Source organism: Geotrypetes seraphini, chromosome 18 (genome assembly GCF_902459505.1).
Source record: "Geotrypetes seraphini chromosome 18, aGeoSer1.1, whole genome shotgun sequence".
In the NCBI taxonomy this organism is placed as follows: domain Eukaryota; kingdom Metazoa; phylum Chordata; class Amphibia; order Gymnophiona; family Dermophiidae; genus Geotrypetes; species Geotrypetes seraphini.
The window spans coordinates 6,817,722-6,841,182 of record NC_047101.1 but is presented as its reverse complement, the minus strand read 5'-3'; the positions used below and the strand labels follow the sequence as shown (position 1 = coordinate 6,841,182).

The window sequence follows — 23,461 nt, the reverse complement described above, 5'->3', positions numbered from 1 at the left end:
CTGCATTCCTCGAGTGAGTATAGCTGCAACTTATCCAGCCATTCCTCATACGGGAGATCCTCGAGTCCTGAGACCATCCGGGTGGCCATTCGCTGAACCGACTCAACTCTCAGCACATTTTTGCGGTAACGTGGCCTCCATCAAGTGAACTGAACAGGGGGAAACTTGAAATTTTTTTTCTACAGCTTTGTCGAGCACTGCGCAGCACTTTTGCAAAATCAGCCGGCCTTATTACGAATTCCTCCAGGATTGCTTCAGATGATGATTATGGAAAAATGGATGGATTTGGATGGACTGAAGTAGAATTTGATGGCAACAACAGTGGTTGGGAAATAAGACTTGTGCCGAGCAAATGAACTCTACAGTTGGAGGCAACTCTAGAAAGGCTGCCCAAATTTGAGTGCTAAAATGCATGGGTACTGCATGCAAATTTGATGATGGCACCTGGTTACCCAGATTCAGTTATGGAACAGAGAATAGGTTGGCACTTGTGTGCCAGCATTTAGCTGCCATTGTGCCATGTAAAAGGCACATGTTAACATGTAAATGTTACACTTTAGTGCAGGGGTGTCCAACCTGCGGCCCCGTGAAGCATTTCGTGCAGCTCCGGTCGAGGGCGATACAGTGTTTTCCTCTGCTGCCCCTGGGTGTTTACCATCTTGCCGGCTCCTTCCTATGTCTTGCTGCAGCGTCTGCGCATTTGTGTGGCTCCAGAAACATTTTTTTCGGCCAATGCGGCCCAGGAAAGCCAAAAGGTTGGACACCCCTGCTTTAGTGCTTCACTTACAGTATTCTATAGGACCCCTCCCCCCTTGCTCCATTCATGTGTATGTGCGATAAGCATTCATTCAGTATTTTTATTTTAGGTATTTATATACTGCCCATCAAAGTTATCTAAGTGGTTTACAATCAGAGACTCAAGTATTTTCCCTAACTGTTCTGGTGGGCTCACAATCTATCTAATGTACCTGGGGCAATGGGGGGATTAAGTGACTTGCCCAGGGTCACAAGGAGCAGTGTGGGTGCTCAGGCTGTAACTCTAACCACTGCACCACACTCTCCTCCAATACAGTATCAGAAGTGAGCTAAGTAGAGAACAATGAAGCCATTGTGACATCACTGATGAGGTTGGCTCTTAGGCATTGGTGGAATGAGGCATTATGACATCACAATAGGAGCTCTGAAATGTTGCTACTCTTTGAGTTTCTGCCAGGCATTATGACATCAGGGAAAGGGATTGGGACTTGTAGACTGCCTTTTTGTAGTTTTACAGCCATCCTTAAAGCGGTTTATACACAGGTACTTCAATACTTGGGGCAATGGAGGATTGAGTGACTTGCCCAGGGTCAGAAAGAGCAGCATGGGATTAGAACCCACAACCTCACCTCAATATCTGCAGTCCAATTCAGCCCAATCATTACATCAACAGCCTTTTATGGAGGACCTCAAAATGCAGCTACAGTATGTCTACCATTCAGCTGTAGACCTCAAATGTAGCCTCTGGAAGGGGAGCTCAATAACAGGACACAGGGTAGAATGTAGGCACCTACTTTCCTAACTGGGTATATGCACTTAACATTTAGGATCTAGCACTTAGACCAGCCACAGACATTTGAAGGGCGTTCAATAATTTATCTACCCCAGTAGGAAAGAAAAAAGTTTTCAAAAAAATGCTTGTTTTCTTTTTCAATTTAGGCCCCTGATAACTCCATCCACTTTTCCTACAATGACTTTAACCCCTTTGAAAATAATTCTTCCGTTTGACCTTCAAACCTGGACATCACGGCTTCCTCGACATCTTCATCACTTGAAAACCAACATCCATGGAGAGATTTCTTCAAAACCCGGACCAGGAAATAATCTGAGGAAGCCAGGTCAGGACTGCAGCGTGGATGGTTCAGCTACTCAAACCTACGTTCACGGATGGCAGCCTGCGATTGTCATGACACGTGCACTGGCGCATTGTCTTAAAAACACCAAACCAATCAAAGATAAACATGAGGTTTTGCTCCTCCTCTTCTTCTGAGCAGATGTTGCTTCTTGCTACAGAAGGAGCTCAGGAGCATTGAGCACACAGCAGGAGGTAGCGAAGCTTTCTCGCTCATCACCAGGGTTACATGGCATGCCCAGGCTTTCAACAGGTCCTGTACTAATTTGAAAAGACATGATTGAAATGAATTCCCAATCGTCTGCAGGGAACAGAAGTCAGAACTGGTTGAAGCCCCGAGTTTAACCATTCTGTAATTGAATTGTAACCACGGTATGGTACAGAAAGGAGTCTTTCCGCTGGGTAGCTTCGATATCGATAGCTGAGCTTCAGCCCTCCAGGAGGCAATAAATCAGAAAACAATAACCAGAGTAATTCATTTAAAGGGGGAACTCCCAGCAGGTAAAATTGCAGATAAGATTTCAAATTCTATTTCTCTCTTTTCAGTTTAGTTTTCTATATTGCTGCAACCAATGGTCAAAATTATTTTAAGGGAGGGGCTCATTTCTTTTCCTTCCCACTTAAGTAGCAATATCAAACAACATTCCTTAGCAATTCAGGCATTAAACATGCATCGATCACAAATGGCAACCCTTGCTGACAACACACTTAAGAACGATGCAGTGTGTGTGGCTTTTTTTTTTTAGTAAGAACTATCGTCTCTCAAGCTGTTAGTTCAATAAGGATGAGAATGTTGGGCCATTTAGGAACTTGCTACAATAAATTCCAAAAATGTGTTATCAGGTGAGCAGATGGTGGTCATGAAAAATGCCACAAACTAAATATGGTGTGGTAGGGGAAGCACTGAGCTTGAAAGATAAGAAATTGCATTTCCAGGGGCAAGAACAAACAATAGCAATCTGAAACATAAGACTAGCCTTACTGGGTCAGACCTATGGGCCATCGAGCCCAGTAGCCCATTCTCCTGGTGGCCAATCCAGGTCACGAGTACCTGGCCAAAACCCAAGGAGTAGCAAGATTCCATACAGAATCCCAAGGAATAGCAAGATGCCGGAATCCCAAAGAGTAACAAGATTCTAGAATCCCAAAGAGTAGCAACATTCCAAGCTACCGATCCAGGGCAAGCAGTGGCTTCCCCCATGTCTTTCTCAATAACAGACTAAGGACTTTTCCTCCAGGAACTTGTCCAAACCCTTCTTAAAACCAGCTATGTTATCCACTCTTACCACAACCTCCTGAGCTTAACTACTCTTTGAGTGAAAAAATATTTCCTCCTATTGGTTTTAAAAGTATTTCCCTGTAACTTCATCGAGTGTCCCCTAGTCTTTGTAATTTTTGACAGAGTGAAAATCGATCCACTCTGCTCCACTCGGGATTTTGTGGACTTCAATCCTATCTCCCCTCAGCCGCCTCTTTTCCAAGCTGAAAAGCCCTAACCATTTTAGCCTTTCCTCATACGAGAGGAGTTCCATCCCCTTTACCATCTTGGTTGCTCTTCTTTGAACCTTTTCTAGTGCCGCTATATCTTTTTTGAGGTAAGGAGACCAGAATTGAACCCAATACTCCAGGTGAGGTCGCTCCATGGAGCGATACAGGGGCATTATGACATTCTTAGTCTTGTTAACCATCCCTTTTTAAATAATTCCCCGCATCCTGTTTGCTTTGTTTCTCCAGTTTTGTTGAGCCCAGCACAGCACTTTCTCCATACTAGCCAGCCTTCAGCAGAATCCCCCCCGTACGTTTTCAAATGATGTGGTATACTGAGCTCTATTCAGTGAAAAATGAGTAGTGAAGTCTATTTCAAAAACTACCAGAGCACTCAGGAAAATTGCTTTTCTGTCAGTTGACATTGCACAAGAAGAAAACTCCATGAGGAAAATTATGATGATGTATTGAAAGGATTTTTTTTTTGACAGAAAATCAGATGTCACGGTAGCTAGTCAGTTATTCCACACCTAATTTTATTTTTTGCCCTAGGTCCAGTAGAATAAAGACAAAGGACCTGATACTTAAAATCATTTAAATGGTCAGAAGAGGAGCCTGGAAGGGGCTAAACTACCATAGTCTGCAACTCTCAACCAAATAATGCAGCTGAAAAGGTCCGGTTAGTGGCCAAACTGAAATCAACTATTTTAGGGGAGGTCCAGGACTGGAGCCAGCATTTGGCTAGTTAAGTGCGTATTTTCAGCACTTAACCAGCCAAGGTAACTGCGTAAATAGGATCACATAGAACTACTATTTATCATTTCTATAGTGTTGAAAGGCATACACAGCACTGTACATTTAAGAAGTAATAGATGGTCCCTGCTCAGTAGAGATTACAATCTAATTTGGACAGACAGGACATATAGGCTTGGGGGTGACTGCTTTTGATAAACTGCTTAAATAGTGCTGCCAGTTTTTCTTAGAACACTCTGTTTTTTTTCCTCTTTTTTTCTGGCAACACCAGCCAGTGATACTTTTCTGCGCTCCAGAAAATCATAGCTCATCTGGGCAGTTGTCCTGCTCTCTTTGCTTGTTGAGACTTTGTCACACCCTCAGCAGGAAAGGAAAAGAAGCAAATACACCCTAGTTGCTTTATATAATTGCTCGGTTGAAGAGGGTTCCCTCATTCTGTGTAGTTATTTGTAAAATAATCAACTAGCTACCATGATGAAACAGATTTTGTAAAAAAAAACCCAAAACAACTCTTTCAATATATCTTAATAAAATTAGCCTCCTTATGGAATTTCCTTTGTATGCAAAGCTGAGTCACAGAAAAGCAATTTTAAAAGAGCTGAATAATTAATCACTCTGCAAGTTTGTCAGCTTAGTCTCCATGCTGGTTTTCAAAAATGAACGAACCAAATTTATTTGTGCAAGGCAAGCCTAATTAGTCTAGCACACAAAAATGCAATATCCGATTTTTAGAACCCAATGTGCTAAAGATTTGATCTAAGCTTTTAAACATATTACGGGAACAGTTCTGTATTTAATTAGTTCTCATTTGAGTAGGTAATCATTTTAATTTACTTGCATAAACACAGGACACTGTGCTCCATCAGCAGATAATGTTCCTCATTAAACAGAGTAAGAACTTTGTGCATGGGGGCAAATGAAGCTCCAGCTCTAAGAAAAAAAAACCCTGAAATTAAACACTAGGCTTCTAAAAATGTTCTATGACATTTTCTAATGGTAGTAGAGTACAGCGATTTGGAGGTTATACACTTAATATAAAAAAGGACTGACAGACCGTGTCGATGACATTAAGGGATGTTTATTAAAGTGCTCAAAGCTTTTACACTGTTATAACAGCAAAATTGAATATACTATAAGTGCAACGGCTGTGCAGTAACTGGGGATGCAGCCAATGTGGCCCCTGCAGTTACCACACAAACATGTTCCTTATTGCATGTTGATTTGCAACTAACAGAGATATAGTTGAAGTGATAAACAGACCGTGCATTAACGGCAAAGTACAGCCCATGCCTATTCTTCTCCCATAAGCCATTCAGTTCCTCTTCCAGCTAAGCACAAGATTTTTATTTAAAAAAATGTATATACCACCTATAACCAAAGTGGTTTCCATAAAATAAATATACATAATATTGGCTAAAAATAAACATACAGAATACTGGCTATACTTTTTTTTTGTGTGTGTGTGTGTGGGGGGGGGGCAGCCATTACCGCAGCACAGCAGACGCTAACAGTCAACATGGGTTTAACCCTGTATTGCCTACTCTGTACAGCGCCACGTACATCTGGTAGCATTACAGAAATAATAGTAGTAACAATGTATTTTGGTAAACAGGCCCATCTCTTTTTGAACATTTGGTAAGTGTTGCACACCTTTCCAGAGGTTAAAAGATTCTTTAGAATGCACTGTGCTACAAGTCTACTAAAAATGTGTGAATACTGCTTTTTTGTATAGTTTTATATTCCCACTACTTTGATTTCCAGATCTACAGAAACCAATGATATAATCGGACTTCAAATTGGAATAGACTATAAATAGCCTTGAAGGTCTTCCCTAGGCGTTTTGACATTCCATTTTTTAAATATTTTTGAGGACAGCATAGCCCTCTCCTGCTAACTACTCAACACAAAATTGTGTTTTGTAACTTCAGGAGTGTATATATTGCCTCCCACTTTTAACTTTTCCATTTGGGTGTTCTTGAGATGAACATAAAGTGCCGAATGAAGTATAAAGAATATGTGATCTATAACAGAATTAAAACAGGCCCGACCCAAAGATTGGGTGGTTTGCTTGGCATCACAATCACAGGTTTTGATTCATCCTTTCTGGCTGGACAACTGCAAAAGCTTTGGGGGACAAAAGGACACTCAAATAAGAGTGAATTTGACAGCTGAAAACAAAGCTTTTATGGGGCATATTTTATATCTGCCTAGAAAAATGAAAAAATAAATAAAATATCAAAGGTACTTGTGCTTATAGGCTTTGCACAGCACTCGTGAACTTTCTCTTTGCAAACTGCCCTGGGATAAAATACCCCCATGGATTTGCAATTGGGTTCTTGAAGGCACTTCTCCATTAAAAACAGAATCCATTAATTATTCCTGTCTTGTCCTATGTCTTACCCGGCTGAAGTACGTTCGATGATGGCCCTGCAGAACTTTGCCCTCATACAAGTCAGTCATGTTCAAAGATCCTATGAATATGGATAAGTACTCACTTGAGGAAAGAAGAGAACGGGGAGATATGATTGAAACGTGTAAGTACATCACGGGACGCATTGAGTCAGAAGATGATATCTTCTGGCTCATGGGACCCTCGACCACCAGAGGGCATCCGCTGAAAATCAGGGGAGGGAAGTTTCATGGCGACCCCAGGAAGTACTTCTTCACCGAAAGAGTAGTGGATCATTGGAACAGACTCCCACTCCAGGTGATAAAGGCCAGCAGCGTGACGGATTTTAAGAAAAAATGGGATACTCACGTGGGATCTTTAAGGGAGTAAATTCAGGGGGGGGATACTTGGAATGGGCAGACTTGGTGGGCTATAGCCCTTTTCTGCCGCTTTTTTCTATGTTTCTATGTTTCTAAGTAGTTTGAAAATGGCTAGCCAGTGTTCGTAATTAGGGATCCAATTCAAAATTATGACTAGTGGGTCAAGTCCTATCCCGCAGGTGAGACTCATGAGAACCTTGTACATAGCTTGTAGCACTATAGAAATAAGTAGTAGCAGTAAGAGAGATTTTCTGTTCATTTTCTGTAACATTTCTACCTATCAGAACCACGGTTTAATGCACAAATCCTTAACTCAAAATAGAAACAGACTGACAGTTGTAACACACGGGCTCCACATAATTTAAATGCTCAAGCTCCTCTACTGTCATTCTGAAAGTACTTATTATTTCTTGGAAAACATTCTGCAATGTACTCCGTATACAAAAGAACTCCTTTAATTTAAGAAGCCAAAACTTTTTTTCCAGTCATTTTTTTTTTATTATTGTTAACCGAATTGCTACCAACTTGGACTTTTAAAATGTTTTGAGAAAAAAAGAATAAAAAATTTTTTTTTTTTCAATTTACATTAATGAATGTTTGCTGGCATGAAAGTGATAAACCATATTGGGCCGATATTTAGAATTTATGTGGGTATATAACTTCTTTACCTGCACATTTTTAGACTTTTATATAGTTGGCATCAGTCCAAAAATACACCCAAATGGTCCAGTATTATCTAATAAAAAAAAAAGGGGCGGGGGGGGGCAACCCCCACCCCCAAATTATTCCAAACGAACTGAAAATATGGTACCTACACCACTGATAATACAAATATTCAGTATCACTATACATAGAAGGCACCAAGAGCAGATGTCACCCCAGGAATGAACGCCTCCCCCATTTAGAACACCTCAAGCCTAGGACTGCTCCGATTTGTAAAAAAAGAGAGCAGAGTAGTTGCTTTAATGTTCTCACCCAAACTGCATGGATCTTGCCTCTTTCAACCCCCCTCCCTCCTGCGTTTTGGGGAGGTGTTGCCTCTGCACCCAGAGGTTGTGAAATCAAATCCCACTGGTGCTGCCCCTTGTGACCCTGGGCAAGTCATGTAATCCCTCCAGTGCCCACCGCTTTGCATGTCAGCTCTGAAATGCCAAAGCCACAAAAGGCGGTATACAAGTCCCCATTCCCTTCGCCGGCCATGGCGGTATTAGCTCAGACGCTCATAGGAATTCTATGAGTGCCAGAGCAAATACTGCCGTGGCTGGCGATAAAAAAGTCTAATGTGGCTTTGTAAAGTGTGTGTGTGTGTGGGGGGGGGGTAAAAAAAAAAATATATTCACACATTCTATATTTACTCCTATTAGCCCTTATCAATTAATCTAGGACCGGGGTTCTCAACTGAATGGTGCACTGTGAAAGGCAGCTTAAACCTTTACATCAAGGGCTTTTAGCAGTTAAGCAGTTTTGTAGGTCAGGGTTTCTCAATCCACTCTTTGGGACACACCTAGCCAGTCAGGTTTTCAGGATACCTACCACGAATATGCATGAGAGGAATTTGCATGTGCTACCTCTCTTCTATACAAATTTATTTCATGCATATTCTTAGTGGGTGTCCTGAAAACCCGACTGGTTAGGTGTGTCCCAAAGACTGGGTTGAGAAACCCTGACCTACAAAAATGCTTAACTGCTACAAGCCCTTGATGTAAAGGTTTAAGCTGCCTTTTACAGTGCAGCATGCAGTTGAATAATTCTGCATTCCTTTTATAGCCAATTGTCATATTTATGCTTTAATTTTTGGAATGTGAAGAGACAGCAAAAAAAAAAAAATACTGCATGAAAATTAGACACATGAACACCATCATGAAGTGAGCCAAATCATAATTCTTAAGACACAGAATCAAGTCAAGGAGTCTGGCTTTGCTGTAGGAGGCCAGCAAATAGCTAACTTAGAACAAACAGCTGCAGTAATGCATTTGTAAGACGGCTTAACACATTGTCATCTCAATAATATTGCAATTTGACCTTATAGAGAGTTAAATTTCTGATCATGGCCAGTTCACCCGGTATAGTTTATAAAAAATTAATTTTTATTGCCTCAAAATGTGGTCTTTAAATGTGGCCCCAATTGCTTGAACTAGTGAGAGAAGTTTGTGAGAAATACAAGCTGCCATCTCATTCATAAAATGGGTTCAAAAATAGAATTCGGGCATATTTCAAGTCACAAGATGGTGTATAAATACATTTAATCAACAATTAACACTGCTCAATAAATACTGTTCCTAAGTATTTGCACATATGACACTAATCCTGTGCTTCCCCTTGACAGAGGGCTGACATCTGGATATAATTCAGTATTTTTTGCCTAATTTGTTCACTGTCACAAGAGAGGAGCCTGTTGAACAGAATAAATCAATTAGCTGGGATTTTGAAAAATCTCTTTGCTGGTTTAAGATCCAATAATTACCCTCTTCTGTGCCTTATGACAATTTGCAAGGTAGATTCATTTATTCTTGACTTTATCTTTGATCAAATACATCAGAAAAGCAAGAAACAAAGATGATCTGCTGGAGGGTTGGAAACACTAAATGCTCCTTGTTTTACTGTCTACATATAAGCCTTTATTAAAGCTATGAACAGTCCTGTCAATCAGATATTTAAAAGATCTACAAAATATGAACACAGATATACATGTTTATATCCACTGCGTCCTCACAGTCACGAGGTAAGTCTGCGTGACGGCGATTCTCAGTGCAGGTCCACTTTAATTATTCAAGGTCTCTCGCCTTTTGTTTGGCCCACTGAAGTCCAAGATCAACAAATACCCAGTTCAAAACACAGAAATAAGGGCAAAGACTCCGTACAACAATGCACAAGGGTATGCAACGAGGAGCTGCTGTCCTTCCATGGCCAAGGCAGAGATGAAGATCTTGGAAGCAGAAAAACTACACCAGCCAATAATTACAGCGGTAAGAATGACCCCCATCATTCCTCTGTAAGGGAAAAATAATTAAAAGGCAGTTGAATATTTGCAATCATACTAGCCAGACCAAATTTTTTCATTCGATTGGGTTTTATGGAGCGGAGGAAGAGCCTATTGGTTAGTGCAGAGGACTGAAATCCTGGGTTCCGCCGGGTAAACAACAAAGAAACAAAACTCAGTTTGTGAGCATACAATGGGAGGCAATGCATGCAAATAGATCTCATGCATATTCATCGAGGAAATCCTGAAAATCCCACTGGATTCTGGCCCTCGTTGCCCACCCCTGACCTAGCCAGGTCAAAGGATAAAATCGAGTGTGTGACATAGAAACATAGAAAGATGACGGCAGAAAAGGGCTACAGCCCATCAAGTCTGCCCACTCTACTGACCCACCCCATTAAGTCTGAGTACTAATGACCTAGTTCCTTAACTCGACCCTCGTAGGGATCCCACGAGGACGTCCCATATATTCTTAAAGTCAAGCACGCTGGTGGCCTTGATCACCTGCACTGGAAGCTTGTTCCAGTGATCTACAACCCTTTCTGTGAAGAAATACTTCCTTAAGTCACCATTAAATTTCCCTCCTCTGAGTTTGAGCGGATGCCCCCTTGTGACCGAGGGTCCTTTGAGAAAGAAGATGTCTTCTTCCACCTCGACATGTGCATGTTTGGGACGGCAGGGAAGAAACTTATTCCACAGTCCAAGTGCAAATACAGCTTTTAAGTGTTGGGACAGTGAGGAGCGTATGTGACTGAACAAAGCAAGCAAAGGCAGAGGTAAAGTAAAATAGGTAGCAGCAAGAGAACTGGGAGGGGCTCAGTCATGTATTTAAAGCAAACCCACTGTCAGGTATGCACATATAATATGAGATGGGTTCTAATATAAGCAAATCTCTCATATACACAGTATCTATGGACATAACAAAAGCATACAACATAAATTTGGGAACCACTGATTTTAAGACATAAAAACCAGACGTTTGAACCGAAATGTTTCTAATTCTGAAGTTAAATGGTTCAGAACAAATGTACTTTCACGTTCTGTATTAGTTCTTAAAGTAAATTTGGAAAGTGAACTGTTTAATTCTTGAATCAGAAAATGGACAGTATCTATATCGGTCATCAAGTGACTAAGTACACTGAGAACTAGAAAGAAACAGAAGGAAAAAAAAAGACTGGCAATAAAAAACAGATGGTGGAAAATGCTGATACTCACTGCAAAGAAAAAATGACTGCAAAGCTCGAAAGTACAATCATAGGAAGAAGACAGTAGCCCAAGACGCTGGAAACACAGCCAAATGACACGCCGGTCATGCTCATCAAGTTGAGAAGACAAAACATCCCCAAACATCCGATTGCGCTGATCCCATACACGTAGCCAAACTGGATTTTGCCAGCCTGCAATTAAGCAAAGAAACCAGTTATTTAAAAACAAACATAAGAATTGCTGCTGCTGGGTCAGACCAGTGGTCCATCGTGCCCACTCATGCGATGGCCCTTAGGTCAAAGACCAGTGCCCTCCTGCATACATTCTGGTTCAGTAGGAACTTGTCTAAAACTTTGTCTTGAATCCCTGGAGGGTGTTTTCCCCTATAACAGCCTCCGGAAGAGCATTCCAGTTTTCTACCACTCTCTGAGTGAAGAAGAACTTCTTTACGTTTGTACGAAATCTATCCCCTTTTAACTTTAGTGAATGCCCTCTCGTTCAAGGTAATGGTGGAATAGAAATCCCTAATGTAATGTAATGTTCTCTCTACCTTGGAGAGGGTGAACAACCTGTCTTTATCTACTAAGTCTATTCCCTTCGGTATCTTGAATGTTTCGATCATGTCCCCTCTCAGTCTCCTCTTTTTAAGGGAGAAGAGGCCCAGTTTCTCTAATCTCTCGCTGTACGACAACTCCTCCAGCCCCTTTTTTAGTCGCTCTTCTCTGGACCCTTTTGAGTAGTACCGTCTCCTTCTTCATGTACGGCGACCAGTGCTGGACGCAGTATTCCAGGTGAGGGCGTACGTACCATGGCCCGGTACAGCATGATAACCTTCTCTGATCTGTTCGTGATCCCCTTCTTAATCATTCCTAGCATTCTGTTCGCCACCCAACAATTTCCACAAATTATGCCTGGTGCTGCTGTGAACTGATTGAAGAGACCCCATTACACTGAACGAAAAGCCAGCGAGCGGCGATTGTAGCGACACCACAGCTGGCTCAGGTTTAAGCACATTTTCAGCCTCGGTCTAATTGGCTAGGCTGCAGCTCAAAGTACTCCAAAGTTTGGTTGGCTGCAGCACGAGCTGGCTATGACGCCCCCAGCCCTGGAATGCTCTCTGCAAATCTCTTCATTTTAAATAAAATGAAGCCACCTACTCATCCATGTATCCAATCAGCAGCCGTAAAGTTTTCAAAACCAAACCTAAGTGCCCAACCGCATAGTTCGGCAGTTTTGAAACCTCACCTCTTGTTTTGGACAAGGTGTATTAAGGAATTTCATCATCATAGGAAACAGCCTGCCCTTTCATAAACTAATTCTTGCATAACCAACGTTTAGGCCAGTTGCACTATCAAGCAATCTGATCCACTCTGTATTATTATTTAAGGGTTCATTGGAATACATTTGTCGACTTTCAATTAAATCCCTGACTTCTGTACATCATCATTTCAAGAACTTCCTGCAAACGACTTAATACCGCTAGCAGTGGTTCTCTGGTCACTCTGAATACCTTTTGGGCATTTATACCTGTTTTTAAATTGCTAAGTCTTTTTTGATCATCCAAGTGCCAACTTGGGCGGGTTTTTAGATGTATTACGGTTTCAATTATGAGCCCCACAGCCTCCAAAATGATAAAAGAAATTTAACATGAAAGTCCGAAAAAGAAACTTACCAACAATAACGTGGCTCCAAAGGCTAAACAGAAAACCATTGGTCCTGCCAAATCCGTTTCATTCATGATGTTGCCATCTGCAACTTTTAGCGGGTGCAATACTGTTAGTGTCTTCTGCCAGATGTGGTCAAAGTTTATCCCCAGCTCTGCAACATTACAATAATAGATATGCAAAAATTCTATACATTTGGGACGAGAGATGATTATTACCACTACAAGAACTACTCAAAAGTTTTTTTTTCTGTAAAAAGACTATATGCACTCCTACACAAGAGCATACAAAAAGAATTCAAAATTTGTAAAATATTAATAATGTGTGGGTACTCTCAGTGTGAAGTCATAAGTGATGAGCTAACCACGCCTTACAGGAGAAAGCTCTAAACTTTCCCAGAGCTTATTTTGCTCTGTGACACACTCACCATCACAGGGTACATCTTGTGTGCTATTTGCACATATTAAAATTGTTTAGCAGACGAGGTGTACCCTGTGATGGTGCATGTGTGATTGGTAGGCAGACAGCTTTGTAAATAATGGTATATTTTGGGAAAGTAAACCTCATTTATGCAAGCTTCATTAATAGAAAGAGAAAAAGCTGAGCCCAAATCCTCGGCTTAAATGCGACATCAATTCTGATATTAGCAATAACCCAAAATAGTGAACTCCTACTATAAATATACAATAATACAAACAACAATATAGTGGTTTGCGGCAGCTATAATCAAAAGTCCACTGCATACATGTTGCCAAACAGCTCATGAACATACAAGAGTTCAAAAAACCGGTGAGTCTTTGAAGGGATTATTCTCTTTTCCTGTGCTATTGTTGCTGTTTTTGGAAGACGTAGTAGCCAGAGCCCTTGATAAAGCATTTTTGCGAAACAGGACCGCTGCTAGGTCTGGCCGAATAGTTGTTTTGCCTGTATCTTTCTATGGAGTGGAGACCATCAACAGAATTTTCTTCCTACCTATGATGGACTGTCCCTAGCAACTATGAGGATAAGTACCTTTTCTTCAAATTCACTGAGCTTTGGAATAACCTCCCTGCCCCGCTGCGGAACCTAGGCTCATTCCAATTATTCCGAAAGCATCTGAAAACCTGGCTTTTCTCCAAAATGTAAAGCTAGCTCTCCTCTTCATAACCTCTCATTTCTTAATATGTCCTTCCCTCATTTATTGAATCACCTGTAAAACATGCCAAGCTCTATCTTTATGGAGATGATGCGGTAGACAAACTTAAGGTTTAGTTTAGTTTACCTGATTGCATATTTATTACTATTATTTAAAATATTGGAAAGAGTTGGTGCATTTTGTGGCATTTTTTGAGAGACCAATGACTATGCTAGCTCCATTGCAGGACTTGATGTACTGAAAATAAGGAGAATAATTCTTTTTCTGAGGTCTCTTTCTCCTCTTTTTTTAAACTCTTGTATGTTAATGAGCTGTTTGGCAACGTGTATGCGGTGGACACGAACTACGATATTGTTGTTTGTATTATCAATTCTGAGCCAGCCGGTTTAGGTAATTTGTGGAAAGAGGAAGATCGCCACTGCCATGGAAACACTTGCTGATCAAAAATGAGGTGTCAGGCTGTCCTGAGAGCCACAAACATTTGTTCCCTGCTTTAATCAGGCATGTCATCAAGGGAGATGTTGATCAAAAACAGAAAGATGCGAAAGAAAAGGAAAAGGCCCTTTCAGCCTACATATATATTAATTTGTGTTTCTGATACTTTCTCAAGTAAACACAATTTCAACGAAGCCAGATGTTTACTGTTTACATTCCTAAAACCTAAGCAATGTTCTCTAGGAATTGCAGAATCGGTTTAAATCAGTTGATTGAGCTGTGTGTGGTTAACACTAATTAGTTGATTGAGCTGTGTGGCTAACCTAATGGAGAACTTGTGTTAGCAAAGGCAGAGTGTGTATAGAAACAATTCATATGCTCTCTTATTCTTCCTGTGAGGACAAAGTGGTTTCAGCACATTCTTCATCTGGCATATCACAAGAAAGTCAGAAAAGCAGAAAAAGAGGAATCAAAATTTTAAGAGAAGATAAACAGACTGAAAAAAAAGAGGGGGATGTAATTTATGAATTTCTTAAACACATCTATTTAAAAGATAACCAACCAACTGATGGATAATCACCTCACCCCATCGCCAGACTATAAATGTTCCAACCAATAGTTTCCCTCCTTTTGTAATCCGCCTAGAACCGCAAGGTATTGGCAGAATAAAAGAAACTAATGTAATGTAATATATTCAAGTGACCAGTGAACTCATGCAGAGTTTTCTAGGTTCCTACAAGTTCATTACCAGAAATGACAGGTTATTGCAAAGAATGTGTTTGCTTATTTAATGAAAATAAAAGTTGTACCTTCCAATAAAGGTGGTTCATCCTCAAAACTGCTCCCATACACAGACGGGGATGCAGTAGGAGTGTATGTTTGTGTTGGCTGATAAATCTGTCCTGTATAAGGCTGCTGCTGATGCATCATCTCTGCAGGGACAAATCCACCTTGCTGGGGATACTCATAGGCACCATACGGCCTGCAAAAAAAAAAAAATTCTGTCCCGTGATCCAATACAAACAAAAAGAATATGATGAACACCCTCCACTTTTCAACGCTTAGGAGTTAACTGCACTCGTGTCCCTGTTTGGATACCAACAAAAGTACCTCAGAAATTTATGAACTTGCATCTACATAAGCTCTTGACCATGTACAAATTTTATGTAGCATAACAGATGGCCAATGTGGTCCCATCTAGTGTGCCCACTTCAGAATGGTCCTTATGACCATAGCCACCATAGCAGGTTACCCACCTATGTCTTCTTAGTTGTGACTGCTTTGAACTGACATGCTCAATGCTTCGTTTCCTCTGTGCCTATCCCCATTTCTTTTCGAATTCCATCACTATTTTTGTCTTCATCACCTCCACCAGACAGGCATTCTCACCCTCTCTATGAAAAAATATTTCCTACGATTCTGAGTCCCCCCTCTACAAGAAAAGGTTCTTCTGTTCATTAATACCTTTTAATTCACAGGTTTATTTTCACAATGTCTGTGTAGAAAGCAAACTCCTCGCCAGACCCACCTTAGGAATGCCTCTATACTCAGTCCAGGTTGCCAGGTTCATGAGTACGTATCAGCCAGGAAATTTAATGAAAAGTCTATTTCTGCATGTAAATCTTCATGTTACCAACAGAAATATTTTTTAAATTACCTACTGGAGGTTAAAAAGGAGAAATATTTCCCATGTATCTTTCTTTTGGATGCAATCCTTAATTGAAAACTTACATACACACACAAGCAAATATACATTTACTAGGAACATAAGGATTATTATACTGGGCCAGTTGAAAGATCCATTAAGCCCCATATAATATTTCCAACACTGAGTACCCGGAAGGATCCCGAAAAGTAGCCTGGGGAGCTAAATGCTCTGATACCCATTAGTAATCTGGCCAAGGAGGGGTTATTCTTTATATAATAGTTTCTAACATTTTGCCCTGCACTAACTTCAGGCTCAGCTGTCTGTAATTTTCCTGACCTCCCTGAATCCTTTTTAAAAGTTGGTGTGATGGTGGACACCCTATCTTCAGACTTTTTAACGAGACGTTACAGATTACTAGCAGTAGATTTACAATTTAATTTTTAAATTTATCCAGTCCAAGTGACCTGCTGCTCTTTGTCAGTTTGAACTACCACTCTCTGCAGGCTCACTGAGATTTATTTCAGTTCCTTCAAAGTGCTGCAATTAAAACTATTTCTGGCATGGGTTGCTCCTTCATATCTTCTTCCGTAAAGAACAGAGTAAAGAATTCATTTAGTCTCTCTGCTATAAGCCTTATCTTCCCCGAGTGTTCCTTTTACTAAGACTTATGAGGTCCTCAGACTTAAGACTGGACAATGGTATGGTTTTAAAAACATGGATTAGTCACTCATGCCAAATCTATAAATCTCTTTATATATAAAATGACCACACAGTATAATACATGCTTAATAGTGAACGCTCAGACCCACAACTATATCCCAGTGAAATATCACAGAGAAGCTGTGTAAAAAGACCATCATTGCTTGTTCACAGTCTCTCCCACCATTACATATAACATTAGATTTTAACTTCATCCACAGCTCCTGAGCTAGGAACAAAAACTACTTATCTTAGTAAGGTGGTACTGTGGTCTTTACAGCTACTCTGGATACATCCTTAATCTGCAGTTGTGGTGATTAAGGATGTACCCGGAGTAGCTGTACCACCTTACTAAGATAAGTAGTAAGATAAAAACCTTTTGTAAAAGGAGCCCTTAGTTATTTATCTGTTTTTTAAAATTCAACTTATTTTTGTTTCTTTTTTCAGTTTGTGCCTCTTTAGTGTGCTTCAAAAATTTTTAATGAGCATGAAATTGGAAAAAGAAAATTAAGCAGATTATTTATTGTTTTTCTTCCATTTTGAAAGTGAAATAAATACTGAAATAAGTAGCTACTTGAGATTTTGTAGGAAGCATGGCATTTAGAGGTATTTTGCAATTTGAAAATAATGTTATTATCTTGAAGAACTTTTAAACAAGGTCCTGTAGACAGAGGTAGGACAATTTTTAAAGTGCATTTATGTAGGTTAAAACTATTTAACATGCAGAAATGGCTTTTATAAAACTGAACTAATGATATGAACGTAAACTTTTTTTTTTTTACACACAGTTTATATGTGAACAAATTTATCTGTACTGTGTTTAGGCATTCCTAGGGGAATGTGTATAAATTAACCTGGGAAATCTGTACATGCCAAAGAGGTGTAAATATGTATATATAAATTCCCTGGGGTAATCTTTAAAGCAGTAGAAGTACATTTTCCTTCTAAAAATTCACTAATTGTATAGGTTAAAGTAGGTATGTGCTACTTATGTGTCCATGTGCCTCCAGACAACAACAAAGATATTTCTATAAGTAAAACAGTGTTCTGGGGTCAGGAAATTAATTCTTTGCTTACTGATTACACTGTCTGCAGGTAACATTATTGATGGTTTCTCAACAGAGGCAGTCCCAGACTGGGAAGAGGGTAGAACACACACACACACAGGTTAGGCACAAAGAAAGCAGAAGCAAATCTTCTGTGCATCATTTTTTCCCCTTGGGCAATAATGTTTTGCACTAATCACTAGTGCAAGCACTGAAGGTAAAAGAACACTTGCAGTATACACCAAAGAATCCAGTTTTGATCATTAACTCCTAAATACTAGGGATATTTTCACAGTGGTATGAATGTATATAATTTTAAAATTTCCTCTGCCAAGAATTTAGGGTTAGATTTACTAACTCTAATGCAAGTTAGAGTTATGCTTTTAGTAAATTACTTCAATGACAATAACGGGGCTTAGGTTAAAGAACGGGTGTCGTTATCTTATTAATGAACAATATATCAAATAAACCTCTCCACTATTCTGTTAGTAACAGAATGATGGAGAGGTTATTTGATACCGTGTTGGTTAGTGTCCTTCACTCTTTTGATCTGTATCATACTAATGCACATTAACACACACAGGTAGAAAAAAAAAACCAAAACCCTAAAGTCATAAAATACAACAAAGAAACTTGCTTTCTCAATTAAGCCACTAAAGCAGTGTATCACAAACTGTGTGCCACGGCACACCAGTTTTCCTCCTGAGATTTCAGGCGTGCCTTGATATTTAGGTACTATAATTATTGTTTCTGTATTGTCATATATTCATCTGTCTTTGTATTATTTGGCGAGGAGAGTCCTGTGGGAAGTCAGCCGGTGCACATGACTCTCTTCCTGGCCAGCATCTCTCCTCCTCTCTCCTCCCGGATCCCTCCACCGAAGTGGGTCACAGCCAGATGGGCCTTCCAGCCGGGGCACTGGATTTAGTGTGCCGCTGGCCGGAAAGTTTGCGAGACACTGCACTAGAGTGATGTGGTGTGACTATAGAGTGAAGGCAGACCTACCCTATAAAGAAATCTACAATTGTAAATTAGAATCTTTGGTATAAAAGTGCACAAACAGCAGGTTACCCCCCCACACCAATTGAAACACAAAAGGGTGAACTCACAAATAATACAAAGACAGATGAATATATGACAATACAGAAACAATAATTATAGTATATGACTAGAGATGGCATAGATCGGTAAGATACGCATATTTAGCTCATGTATTGTAACACCACTACTGAAGCTCATGCAAACCGCTCAGAATTGACTCCCCAGTCATTAGTAGCAGTATAGAAGCTTCCAATAAACAAAATCTTCTACAGCACATCCATGCACGAAGAAAGCTGACAATCTCTGGACAAAAATGTATAAAGTTTGGCTTCTCTATGTAAACGCTATCTTGCATTTGTTTAGCCTACACAATCACAAGAAGATTAGTTTTGTCAAATGCACAAAATGAGAAATTACTTTCTGTATGGTCCACCCGCTCCTGCATTATAGTCATGAGTTTGTGCCTGGTCATCAATGCTGTAACTTGTTTGGTAGAAATCTGTGTTTAAACTGTCAAAGCCCGACATTGCAAACCTATTAAAATAAAAGTTCAATATTAGGTTTATAACTGTCTCAACATGACGTAGTATTCTCTACTATGGCATTCACCTACCTTAGGGCTCTCCAAACCTGACCTGGTGATTTCCCAAAGAGATGGGTTTTAAGATATCCACAATGAATAAGCCAAATCTGATTATGTATGCATCTCTCCATTCATATTTACTGTACCTTGAAAGCCTGATGAACTGTGGAATCACTGGGACAGGCTGAGTAGCTCTAAGTACTGCTGTATGGATAGACCATATTAATATCTATGTACATCCTATGTAAAGATAACTAAATAATCCTTCCCACCTGGGTGGAGACGTCTGTTGAACATTCAGAGGGATCTTTCTCCTCCTAATCCACAAAATTTGGTGGGTGTCAAAATGTGAAATAATAAAATGTACATGTCACACAGAAAAACCAAAGGTAGGCCAGATGAGCTTGATGAAGCAAAGGTTTTTCTCAACATTAAAGAATGCTAGAACATGCTTGATAAAACAAATCCTAAGGGAGTACTAATGTAGAGGTAGATATCAAGGAAAAGGATATCCATCCACAATATACAAATTGATCATTTTATTTAACACAGTGATCTTTTCAAAATATCAACAATTGTCATCCTTAAAAACAAAATCAGGTTCCTGAAAAAAGGGAACTGGACCCAGGGGCCCGGATTCTGTATGGAACGCCCGGTCTCAGAAGCCAACGGGTGTCCTATATAGAATCGGGCCTAAGGCCGCCTAAAATAAACCCGATTCTGTAACCAACGTCCATGTTACAGATGCTGGTTAGACAATTGGGTTATTGTACACGTAGCTGCTACACTTATTGTGGCAAGGGATTTCCTTGCCGCGCTAAGTATAGCGGTCGCCAGTCCCCCCCCCCCCCCCACCACATGAGCACGGTAGGAGGGTGCCCCATCCCTCCTACCGGAACCCCCCCTGAAGATCGCCGGCAGGGTGCCCAATCCTTGCCGGTACACCCCACCCTTGAAGACTGTGGAACCCCCTTCCCCCCACGAAACCCTCCTGGCTAACCTTTAAAGATGGCAGGACGGACCCTTGTCCGGCCTGCCTCCCTGGGAATGAGGAGGGCCTGCCCCTTCCCGGTGCACTGTGGGATGCATCGGGGAGGGGCCTAAGGCTTGATTGGCTCAGGCACCTATGGGCCGAGGTTGGGAGCTTTTTCTTGGCTGCTTAGGCAGCTGTAGGTCGTCGTCATTAGATTGTAAGCTCTTCCCAGCAGGGACCGTCTTTTGCATGTTTAACGTACAGCAGGGGTGTCAAAGTCCCTCCTCGAGGGCCGGAATCCAGTCGGGTTTTCAGGATTTCCCCAATGAATATGCCTGAGATCTATTTGCATGCACTGCTTTCAATACATATTCATTGGGGAAATCCTGAAAACCCGACTGGATTGTGGCCCTTGAGGACCGACTTTGACACCTGTGACGTACAGCGTGTCATGCAAAGAGTAATTTGCACTGCAACAAGAGCCACTGTCACTCCGTTTGCATTTATGAGTCCTGTAGGCGGAATTTCCACGCCACAACATCGCCGAAGCCGAAGCTCTTCCCCCCCCCCCCTTGTCCCTCTCTAAACCCTTCGCTAGCCCTGAAAAGAGCCTCCGAGGCGAGGTCGCGTCGGAGAAAGCGCGGGTTGCACCGCGTGACCCCCCCCCCCGGGAAAAGAGCCATCGGTTACCGTCTCGACGCCGGGGGAGTCAAGAGGAAGCGGCTGCAATCGCTCGCCGCCCAGAACCGACACGTCGCCTCGCCTTCACCGCGTCGCTACGTGTCAGAGCGGAAGCAGGTTCCACTTCCGGGTCGCACGAGCCGCGCAGGCGCAGAAGCCCCGCCTCCCTCAGGGCTGGCGGAGGCCTTGAGCGCATGCGCGCGCAGGGCGGGGCGTCGCTTCTTGGCTTTGATAAATGCGGCGCTGCTTTTCGCCCCCTTCGCCCTCTGGGTTTCTAGTGCAGGAGGCAGCGAAATGAGTCTGTTAGCCTGGCAACCAAGCATTTCTGCCTAGGATCCCAACCCTGGCCTGGAGGCCCTAATGAATATGCATGGGGCAGGCCTGCACTCCTATCATCTTCATTGCATGCAAATCTCTCTCATGCATATTCATTAAGGCTGTCCTGAAAACCGGACTGGCCTAGTGGTCCTCCAGGACAGGATTGGGAACCACTGCCTTAAGGCCCTGGGTATGTCCCTAATCACAGTGAAATAGAACAGGGGTGTCCAATGTCGGACCTCGAGGGCCGCAATCCAGTCGGGTTTTCAGGATTTCCCCAATGAATATGCATTGAAAGCAGTGCATGCAAATAGATCTCATGCATATTCATTGGGGAAATCCTGAAAACCCGACTGGATTGCGGCCCTCGAGGACCGACATTGGACACCCCTGATTAGCTAAAAGGAAAGATTTAGAAACTACAAAGAGTTTTACCTCATGCAAAATTGTCATTTCTTTAAGAAGACATTTATTTATTTATTTTTATTCAATTTTCTCTACCGTTCTCCCAGGGGAGCTCAGAACGGTTTACATGCATTTATTCAGGTACTCAAGCAGTTTTCCCTCTCTGTCCCGGCAGGCTCACAGTCTAATGTACCTGGGGCAATGGGGGGATTAAGTGACTTGCCCAGGGTCACAAGGAGCAGCGTGGGTTTGAACCCACAACCTCAGGGTGCTGAGGCTGTAGCTTTAACCATTGCACCACACTCTCCCAAATCCAAAAGGTGGCCTGCAAAGGGTTAGAGTTGGAGACCACTGCACTAGATAGATCTGTTTTATTTCTTTAGGAACTCTTCACTGATGAAAAACAGGAATCAAATGCATACAACTTAGGCAGACTGAATTTGTTCCCACTTGAACAATGCTCTAGAGCAGTGATTCCCAACCCTGTCCTGGAGGAACACCAGGCCAATCAGGTTTTCAGGCTAGCCCTAATGAATATGCATGAGAGAGATTTGCATATGATGGAAGTGATAGGCATGCAAATTTGCTTCATGCATATTCATTAGGGCTAGCCTGAAAACCCAATTGGCCTGGTGTTCCTCCAGGACAGGGTTGGGAACCACTGCTCTAGAGAAGAAAAAAACAACAACCCTCAGATGCTGGGTTTTCTCACATTCTGAAGAGGAAAGGTGCTCAGTAAACGATCCACCCCCTCAGTAGCCATGATTCTCCTATAACTGGCCATAGAGTTTATGAAAAGTAAGAAGTAAAAGTATTATACCAATTACATCCTAATCTCTCTCTCTTAAAATACACCTCTTGAAAAAAGAGAATGAACCTGTACAGAAACTACATACTTGTAAAATATCTCACTTTGCTCACATTTGGAAAGAATTGGATAAAGCCAAAATAGAAATGCCAGAGATGGTAACTCTCGCTATTTAGGGATGTGTCACGTTCACTGAAGATGATTTTATTCTGGCACATTGAGCTCAGAGTTTCTGTTGTAGTGCATTGATCTTGATCACAGTTTTCATGCAAGGCACATCTAAAAGGAGACACGAGGAACTGTGCATTCACATTTACAATTATTTGGCATGAACAAATTTTAGGCTCTTGAATTTTCAACATTGCAATGCTGTGCATTTCAGTAGACACAAAGCATAGCCTAATAGTAAGAGTAGCAGACTGAGAACCAGTCGGTTTAGAATCTATTCCAGATCCTTGTGACCCTGGGCAAGTCACTTAGGGGGCAAATCTATAACAGAGTGTCTTCAGAGAGGTGTCTTAATAATGTGCAATTGCAGTGTATTCTAAAACAAGTGTCCTAGAATACTAGCATAACCTGATATGGGCACACCTAATATTTAAGTGCCCACAGTTGCATCAGTCTTAGACTGACATAACTTTGGCTAACTAAATTTGGAAGGGATTGACATTTGTTTGCAATATGGAAAATGCCAATAATATACCCTTTGTCGCATGTCGTCAAACAAAACCAAGCAGAAAAACAATAATATTTATTATTTGTTGACAAAGAGCACCCATTGTGCACATGTGCATACTGTGCACTCTTGCAGAAAGAGTCTGCCCTCTTAGTACATAGTGGGGGCTATTCTCTAAAAGGCCGCCTATCTATTATTCCTACAAGAAAGACCATACAGCTAAATACTCTTTAAGTATATAATTTAATACATTAATATATAGCAAGAT

The 23,461-nt window shown here is 41.3% G+C and overlaps 1 protein-coding gene across 1 annotated transcript; it reads right to left on the bottom strand.

Annotated features, from left to right (window-relative positions):
* Positions 1-8,961: 8,961 nt before the first annotated feature.
* YIPF5 (Yip1 domain family member 5) lies at positions 8,962-21,150 on the bottom strand. Its single transcript, XM_033927739.1, has 6 exons — positions 20,996-21,150; positions 19,167-19,283; positions 15,125-15,297; positions 12,754-12,899; positions 11,091-11,272; positions 8,962-9,885 (listed from the first exon to the last, which is right to left on the bottom strand). The coding sequence occupies exons 2-6, from the start codon at positions 19,274-19,276 to the stop codon at positions 9,723-9,725; spliced, it is 774 nt and encodes a 257-aa protein (XP_033783630.1). The 5' UTR covers positions 19,277-19,283; positions 20,996-21,150; the 3' UTR covers positions 8,962-9,722.
* Between the last annotated feature and the right edge of the window lie 2,311 nt (positions 21,151-23,461).